The sequence below is a fragment of the Pristis pectinata genome, chromosome 4, assembly GCF_009764475.1.
Source record: "Pristis pectinata isolate sPriPec2 chromosome 4, sPriPec2.1.pri, whole genome shotgun sequence".
Taxonomy (NCBI): domain Eukaryota; kingdom Metazoa; phylum Chordata; class Chondrichthyes; order Rhinopristiformes; family Pristidae; genus Pristis; species Pristis pectinata.
The window spans coordinates 97,177,309-97,187,223 of NC_067408.1; the positions used below are offsets into that span (position 1 = coordinate 97,177,309).

Genomic DNA, 9,915 nt, shown 5'->3' on the forward strand with positions numbered 1-9,915 from the left:
CATGGATAGGTGTATGGAGGGGCAGGGTTTAAAGGGATATGAGCCAAACATAGGAAATTGGGACTAGCTGGGTGGCACCATGGTCAGCATGGACTCATTGGGCTGAAGGGCGTGTATCCGTGTTGTGTTGCTCTATAGCTCTATGACTCTACTCATGAGAAATTTCAGCACTTATGTAAGCAGCCAGTCTTAAATGAGTCCATGAAAAAACAATGAAGGTGGACCAGATAAAATGAATCAAAGTAATTATAGAAAATTGTCTTAATGAAGCAGTGTGGAACAGGGAGGAGATGGTGAACTCAAGAAGTGCAGTCCTAGGGACCTGGAGGCAATGCTGCAGAAAGTTCCGCAACCTCACGAGCATGGGCAAGATCTGAGTATGTATCTTAATATGTCACGTCCAACCTATTGCACCACAAGCCTTGCACACTATACAACCAAAACTCGCCTATCTACAAACTCTATCATTCCTAGCATGCAATAACCTCACTCAGTTATTCACTACCATGCCTCATGCCCATATCTTGCAACTTTTCAGTTTATTTTACCTTACAACACTGTAGGACGCCCTTCAGCCCATTCTGTCTATAGCAGCTCTTAGGGCAGTCCCATCAATCTAATTTCTCTGACTTATTTCCCTGTAACCTAGACTTTCTCACATGCCCATCAACACGACCCCATTGCTCCTATTATCCATCTATTTTAGGGGTTCCTAGTGGCGTTTCTTTTGGATGTAGGCAAAAACCAGAGTAACAGGAAACCAACACAAGTCATAGGGAGAAACTCCACACAGACAGCACCGGAAGTCAGGATCGAACCAAAGTAATTGCACACGTGGAGGCATCAGCTCTAACTATTTTGTCACCGTGTCATTGCGCCACCTACACTGCAAGCAATTCAATCACAACAAGCACAATGCAAAGCAATGCAAGACACACTTTTTCTTTCAGTTCAAGGTGGCACAAAATTAGTTCAGCAGCAACAAACCAGTAATGAAATGTTGCTGTAGTTTTTTTCACCCTGCTGTTGATCCCTAACTGGAGTAGCCATGCTGGAGTTTGTACCCAGTGGTATTGTTGACATCACTGAAGATGACACTATATCATTGCCGATCCTTCAATTTGCATCCCACTTGATCCTCATCCTGCAACCACTTTTAATTTATGATGGAACCTCTCACTATCCAACCTGCCCAGAACAAAACCATTTTTTTTCTTTTTGGATAGTCAAGAAGTTAAGGCCAGCCAGCTGATGGTAGAACAACAAGGAAGTTGAGATGGATTCAGACCACCACTTCAGCTGGCACTCACTGTCACCAGTTTAAGTACTGTAGATGTTTGGGTTAGATGTGGGATGTGTATCTAGTAGTCACTGGATATAAGGGGTTTGCAGTCAGACAGGGAGAAATGATAGCCAGTTGACAGCTTGCAGACTGTGAGGGTGCACATTGGTTTTGCTGCAAAGGACTTTGGTGCAGGCATCAGTGGAGCAGCCTGCAGAAGTGCTGAAGAAGACTGCTGGGTAGGCACAAAGATTGGTAAGTTAACTGACTGCTGTGAACTGCCCCTAGTGTAGATGACTGATGGCAGGAGAATGTGAGGTTGGTGTGTGGCAGTGAATAGGCATGAGTGAGAATAAGTTACAGGGAAATAAGTGGGGGAATGAGACTGGAATGCTCTGAGAGCTGGCATCAAGTCAATTGGGCCAAATGGCCACCTTCTGTGTCATTTAAAAATATGAAATACAGAAACTCTGATAATCTGGCTACAGGGGCTCCCCAGTTTACAGAAGACCTGACTAATGGAAATCTGACTTTATGCAAATTCTACCATTAATTTCTAAAGCATTTTTCAAGAGAGGAATGTTAGTTACAGAAATGCAAACATCTTCAGGAGTTATGGAAGTACTGATTAATTCAAAAGGCAACCAGTCTTTAAAAAATACTGTTTACATGTAACTTCCCCACGGTAATTAAACAGATACATTGTCTTTAAGAGTGCAGCTGCTGGTTCACAATGGGAGGCCACTTAATAGATTTGCTTTGGAAACTGACAAGTCAATCTCTTCTATTGACACATGTAAATTCCTTTATTGAATAATGTAATATCCATTGATACTGTAAGGCCATCAAAATTAACCAATGGATGTGGGACATTCTGATTCTGTACCATTGTAACTACACGGGGGAAGACAATAAATAAACGTTCATATTCATTGTCCCTCATCGAAATTGTTCATTTCTGACTTATGGAAAAATTGATTTGTGGACAATCTTCAGCAACAGAACATTTATGTAACCTGGGAACTGCCTGTATTTGGAAATCCCAAAGTGAGCCAGAGGCCAAGCCAGATAATGTTTACCCTGCTCCCTTCTGACTCACCAGGGCCGCAGTTCTCACACTTCCTTTAAACTTACCTGGTTCATTGGGAAATTTATTATAATACAATACAACATTTACATAAAAATATGCAACATTCAGTAGTCCAGAAAATTTGTTAATGTAATGACACCAAAGTACCAAGTGTGCTGGATTATCAGAGTTTTGCTGAAATATGAGAATTGACAGAGCTTGGAGCCTTTGGAGCATCTCAGGATACCCAACCTCTGTGCTCTGGAAACCATACCAGTTCCGTAGTTGTTCCAGACAAGGTACTGGTAAATGGTAACCTCAATATATTGATGAAATGGGATTCAACAATAGTAATATCATTGAATGTCAAAGGGAGGTCGTTAGATTCTCTCCCATTGGAGATAGTCATAGCATGGCACTTGTGTAATTGGAAAGAAATCTGATGATAAAGGTGGAGTGCTCTTGTTTCCAATTTGTCAGTTTGTGTTTGCTCTGTGATTCCACTGTGAGAATTATTTCTCTTAGTTCAGCTCTAACCTTGGGAGGCAGGTAAATTGATGGCTCGCTTTGATGTTATGTTGTTTGAAGTGTTCACTCCAGTTTCACAACATTAACATCATCAATATTGTGACTTAACAAGTTAAATATAATATTTTCTGTTTAGATCTTAGAATGTTTGACCTTGGCACTCATATCAAGGCTGGCCCTCTGTGTGCTTTGGACATGGAAAACAACATCATGCTGGAATTTTGTGCTCATGGCCCACCAATCCAATTCACTACTCTTTCAAGCCAGCATCTGTTCTACATTTCAAATAAACTGAATGAAATTAAAGGAGGGAAAGACACAGTTATTGGCATCACCCTATGTGCCCATTTCAACACTTTTCCAGTGGAAGTGTATATCAGAAGGCTGCAGTATATCCGGAGATCAATTCTACAGCTGCTGGCCAGGAATCCAGATACAGTGATTGTTATAAAGACTGCTAATGTACGGGAAGCTATACAAGATCACATTCATAACTATAATGACTGGTTCTCTTATCAACTTGATCTACTGATGAGAAGGATATTTGCAGGCATCAACGTAGCATTTGTGGATGCGTGGGAAATGACCATAGCCCACAACCTGCCCCATAACATACACCCTCCTCAAATCATTATAAAGAATGAAGTAGATGTGCTTCTTTCATATGTGTGCCCTTCATAAAAGAGTGAAGGACATTTGCTTACCATGCAATGCAAAATCTAAACAATGACCTTGGAAATCTTAGATTTATCTGTATAAAACTGAAGTGAAATTTTAAACATATCTTTTGCTTTGAAAATTTTGAATTCTATGTTTTGAATTAATCTTTGGCACAGTAAATAAATGCTTTTTGTCAGAAGTGATCCATTTTCAGTTATCATAATTTGTTATCATTCTTTACCATTACTTTCAATAAAAGTAATAATATTAGCTTTGATATTAAACCATTCTGTTTGGATTCTGACTTTTGAACATCTAGGCTATTTTCCATATGTCTCCACCTGCCATGTGAGAATTGAAGTTGCATAGCAGAGCCATTATATAAATGGAATAATATTCAAGCTATTGGAATACATTCATGACTTACAAAATAACAATTTGACAAGGAGCTAACTGCAGAACAGCCATTTTGGATTATGATCAAGGATTCTTTGAGCAACCATAATCATTTTATCATGGAACTTCAGATTTATTGAAGTTATTATGTCTAAAATTAAGGTCTGTAAATGACCAAGGTGGTTTGAAGTCCAGATTGAATGAAATTATTTGGAAAATTAAATTGAAGGTGCATTGATAGGACTAATTAACATTTTTTGAAGAAGATACATTTGTTGAGGTATAGAAATCATTAATCCACGTCCAACTAGGGGAGGCACGGTAGCGTAACGGTTAGCGCAACGCTATTACAGTGCCAGCAATTGGGGTTCGATTCCCGTCGCTGTCTGTAAGGAGTTTGTACGTTCTCCCGGGTCTGCATGGGTTTCCTCCAGGTGCTCCAGTTTCCTCCCACATTCCAAAGACGTACGGGTAGGTTAATTTGGGTTTAAAAAATGGGCAGCGTAGACTCGTTGGGCCAGAAGAGCCTGTTACCACGCCGTAAATAAAATTTTTTAAAAAAGCTAAGGATGAAATTAGACTGAAAGAATTTACAATGTTCACAAATAGACCAGAAAACCTGGGGGTGGAGAGTTTTAAAAATCAAAGGATTACCAATCAGTTGATAAAAAGAAAAACTGCATGTGAGAGTAAGCTAGCAAAAGATATAAAAATTACATTAAGACAAAGTAACAGAGCACTGGAAGATCATTGTATGATTTGGCATTCAACTTGTCTTATGAAGGGAAAAAATACCTAACAAATCTATTAGAAATTTTGAGAAGGTAACTAGCAGGGCAGATACAGTGGTGCAGCAGTAGCCTCACAGCTACACCAACCTGGGTTGGATTCTGACTTCAAAAGCTGTTTATGTAGAGTTTGCATAATCTCCTTCTGAATGTGTGGGTTTCTGCCAAGTGCTCTGTTTTGATCCCACGTTCCAAAGGAGTTCTCCCAGGTTAAGTGACTACTGTAAATTATCCCTTGGTCAAGGTAAGAGACAAAAAGAATCAAAGGGGAGTTGACAGATGTGTAAGAGATAATTGGTGGAATGGAGCTCATGAGATTGTTCTGCTATCAGTTGGTATGAAGTGGACAAGCCATATGTATGAGTCCTGTGTGGAGAGGAGCTTGGGGAGAGCGAGAAGCAGAAGCTCAGAGCCAGTACAAAGTAGGGGCTTGGAGAGGGTGAGAATTAGGAATTTGGAGTTTAAAGTGGAGCAGTTTGGCTGCAGCCTCTGGAGAACATTTTCAAGAAGTACTAGGAGTGGCAAAGTTCTGTGGGCAATAAGTATTTGCATAAAGGTGATTAATTGACGCTTGTATGCTTTTGATCTTGATTGGATCTCAAGACAGAGTTTGGAATGTTGACTTAGCTGAGTTGTGTCTTCATTTGTAGTCAATTAGGTGCCGAATTTATCAGTATCAGAGGGACAGCAAAACCAAATGGGTAATTTGCTTCCTCTTTAGTTTATTCAGGGTTGGCATGTAATAATCATTCCCAATTGCCCTTGTAAACATGGTGAAGAGCTGCTTTGATGTGTTGTAGTCACCTTGGTGAAACTATCTCACAATGTTAAGTAAGCTCTAGGATTTCAATGCTAGATACAGCAATCCATTTCTAACTCACGGTAGTAGGATCCATAAAATAACCTTGCAAGTTTCAATGCACCCAGGTGACTGATATTTTATCCTTACAAGTGGTAGAATTCCCAGGTTTTCCAAATGCAGCTGAAAAAAACCTTCAAAAAGTTGCTGCAATACACTTTATAGGTAGCCTGCAGGCAAATGCTGAATATTCAGGACGATTGATCAAGGCTGCGGTTAAATCGCTCTTTGATCTGAATGAACTCCAGTGTGGTTGGAATTGCTTTAATCCAGCATTCCTTTCCATTTCCTGATTTATGCTTTATAGATGGTGGAATGTCTTTGCAAAGTAGGGAATTAAGTCCTCTGCTACACAACGTAATATTTTAACAAAGATCATTGGTTACCTGAAGGTCCAGAAAATGCTGCATTCCCTTCACCAAACTCTGTATTAACTGTGTTTGAGGTCACAGGAGGTCACTGAATGCCCACCAGGAAATTCAGCTTCTGATATTCTGGTAAGACTTTTGTTTGCCTTGCACCTTTTCTCCTGTGTAAAGATCCCCAAGATGATTTCAGCTGTTGTGCAACATTCAAAATTCATCTCCAGTTCAACCTCACTGGTCTGAAAATCAGCAGTTCTTATTTACTTACAGAATAATTCCATTTCCCCTGTTCTGTTTTAAAGGCAACACTAAAATTGCATTCTTTGTCCTCTTGTGACTTCAAATACAGACTCATGTGTGCTTGGACTGCTTAGTTTATGAAGCTCACAGTCGGTCTCAGCTTCCCAGCTTCAGGATCTTTCTAGGCTGCTCACTGTTGCATTAGAGAGTCTCCCAAGCTCCATACTCAAGGAAAAATAGATTTGATCCACTTTCCTTTAGCCTATAGGAGCAGAGAAGAGGGTATGGAGATATGTCTACATTGCAGGCTTCCACATGTAGCAATTCATAGACTGCACACATGTGCTATTACCCTCTACAGAAGCCTTCCTGGAAACCTCTTGCCAGGAGCACCTGGCTGTAGTCTTGGGGGGCCTCCACTGCGTTTTTATATAAAGAATGTGCTTTCTGCGGGAACTAGATTGTCCAAGTCCCTCAGACCCCCTGGAGTCCTTTCCTGTCCCTTCCTATCATCCATTCATTAAACAGTAGCATTCTCAAGCATCTGGGAGAGTGCTGCTTATAGTGTAACACTTTTAGAGCTGTTTGCCAAGATCATGGCTGTGTAACTAAATGTCGACAGCTGCAAAAACTTGCATTGGGTCAATAAAGAGGCATGGTGTCAAAATTGATATCACAGCTTTACACAGGGAAAAGTGACAACAGTATTCTCTAAACTGAAGATCACAAATTTTATGGGACTTCTAAAGTCCCTGTTGAAACATAAGAAGATAAGAAATAGAAACAGGAGCAGTTCACTCAACACCTTGTACCTGCTCTGCCATTCAACAAGATCATGGCTGATCTTTAGTATCAACATGCTTCTCTGTATTAATTCAAATTCTCTCAATTTGCTTAATATCTGAAAATCTATTAATCTTCATCTTGAATATACTCAGTGACTTTGCATCTACAGCTCTCTTAGGTAGATAATTCCAAAGATTCACTAACCCCTGGGTGATGACAGTATACATCCCACCATAGGCAGACATGAAGCCTGCACTCAATGAGCTAAACTCCGTGGTCAACATCCTTGAGACAGGATACCCTGAGGCCCTCTTCATTATTACAGGTGACTTCAACCAGGCCAACCTCAAGAGTGCGTAACCAAATTACTACCAGGTCATCTCCTGCTCCACCAGGGGTGCTAACACCCTTGACCACTGCCATACAACCATCAAAGATGCCTTCCAAGCCTCCCCTCGCCCTCACTTTGGTAAATCGGATCATCAGGCTGTGCTCCTTCTCCCTTCATACAAACAGAAACTGAAATGGGAGGATCCAGTACAGAGAGTTGTGCAGTGCTGGTCTGAGGATACAGATGAGCTTCTACGTGACTGCTTTGAGTCAGTGGACTTGTCCATGTTCAAAGACTCAGCTGCCAGCCTAGATGAGTATGTCGCTACCATCACAGACTTTATCAGCAAGTGTGTTGAGATCTGTGTACCAAAGAGGACAATACGGGTGTTCCCAAACCGGAAACCATGGATGAACTGGGAGATCCACTCCCTACTGAATTCGAGGACTGCTGCACACAAATCTCATGATACTGATCTGTACAAAATATCAAGATATGACCTTTGGAAAGCTATCAGGAATGCCAAGAGGCAATACCGACTCAAAATAGAGTCCAAGACTAGCCATTAGTTATGGCAGGGCTTACGTGCCATAACAGGCTACAAGACAAAGACAGGCTGCATAGTTAACAAAAGCGCATCCCTTCCTGATGAGCTTAATGCATTCTATGCGCATTTTGAACAGAAGGGAAGTGGATTGTCACCACCCACCTTGACAGCCTCCAATGCAACTGAACCCATAGTCACCGTGGAGGACGTAAGATTAGTCTTCTGGAGACTGAACATGAGGAAAGCATCTGGTCCAGATGGTGTCCCTGGCCGTTGTATTGTGGAGGGCTATGGCTGTCACGTGACAGCACTGTCCATTACCTGGTTGAAAGACATACCACTGTCAATCAAGGTTTGGTTCCACCCCACCCATCAGTGCACACCTGACCATTGGTCATTTTAAGCACCTTTGTACTTGGCCTTGAGCCATTGGCCTTTTTGAACTACCTGGGCTGGACCCCCCCCAGCCCTCCAGCTCTATAAGGAGTGCCACATGTGCCTGGTTCACTCTCTTTGTCTCCGAGGGATTCATCCTGCTTCATCCCAGGCCGAGGAACTGTGCAACAGCACTGGAGAGATCGTTTGTAAGGTGTGCACTTCAATAGGGTTAGGAGTGTTCTAGTTGGTATTCCTGCTAGCATAGAGCTGTGCCTGCACTGAGTCAAGGGGTGGCAGGTAGTGTATTGTTTTTCCTTGACTGTCTGTACCCAGTTCGTTGTGTGTGCGTGTGTGTATTTTACCTTTGTTGCAATTTTCCTATGCTTGCTATCACTGGTGCTTCCAGTGATGCCTCCATTACCTTTGTTGCCTCCATTACCTTTTCCCTGCGTCTGTCTTTGTAAATAAATCATTTACCTCTAAGACTGTGTTCAGAGTCCGTGTCCTTCGAGACCTCGAATCTGTTTCACAACAGCCGTGTGCTCAGATCTTGTGCTGATCAGCTGGCAGAAGTATTTGCAGAGATATTTAACCTCTTCCTGCTTCAATCTCAGGTTCCCACCCATTTTAAGAAGACCACTATCATCCCAGTACCAAAGAAAAGCAAGGTATCATGCCTCAATAACTACCGACCAGTGGCTCTGACATCCAACATCATGAAGTGCTTTGAGAGGTTGGTCATGGCACGCATCGACTCCAGCCTCTCAGACAACCTTGACCCACTGCAATTCGCCTATCGCCGAAACAGGTCTACAGTGGACGCCATCTCCCTGGCCCTACACTCAGCTCTGGAGCATCTGGACACCCACGTTAGATTATTGTTTATTGATTACAGCTCTGCCTTCAATACTATAATCCCAAGCAAACTTGTCACCAAACTCTGAGACCTAGGACTCAACTGTAACTGGATCCTTGACTTTCTAACCAACAGACCGCAATCAGTGAGGATAGGCAGCAATACCTCTGGCACGATTATTCTCAACACTGGTGCCCCACAAGGCTGCGTCCTCAGCCTTCTACTCTACTCCCTATACACTCATGACTGTGTGGCCAGATTTTGCTCTAACTCCATATACAAGTTTGCAGATGATACCACTGTTGTAGGCAGTATCTCAAACAGCAATGAGTCGGAGTACAGGAAGGAGATAGAGAGCTTAGTGGAATGGTATCATGACAATAGCCTTTCCCTCAATGTCAACAAAACAAAAGAGCTGGTCATTGACTTCAAGAAAGGGGACGGTGTACATGCACCTGTCTACATCAATGGTACTGAGATCGAGAGGTTTGAGAGCTTCAAGTTCCTGGGAGTGAACATCACTAACAGCCTGTCCTGGTCAAATCATGTAGATGCCACAGCCAAGAAAGCTCACCAGCACCTCTACTTCCTCAGGAGGCTAAAGAAATTCGGTTTTTCCCCTTTGACTCTCACCAACTTTTATCGATGCACCATAGAAAGCATCTTATCTGGATGCATCACAACTTGGTATGGCAACTGTTCTGTCCAGGACCGCAAGAAACTGCAGAGAGTTGTGGACACAGCCCAGCATGTCACAGGCACCAGCCTCTCCTCCTTCGACTCTTGTCTTTACCTCTCGCTGTCTTGGTGAAGCAGCCAGCATAATCAAA

General features: G+C 42.2%; 1 protein-coding gene across 1 annotated transcript in view; it reads left to right on the forward strand.

Moving 5' to 3' along the window:
- Positions 1-3,560, forward strand: part of LOC127569674 (NXPE family member 3-like) — a 31,299-nt gene extending 27,739 nt beyond the window's left edge. Inside the window, exon 5 of the mRNA XM_052014474.1 lies at positions 3,016-3,560. Coding sequence (XP_051870434.1) covers positions 3,016-3,560 — 545 coding nt within the window. The remainder of the gene's footprint in view (positions 1-3,015) is intronic.
- Positions 3,561-9,915: the final 6,355 nt, after the last annotated feature.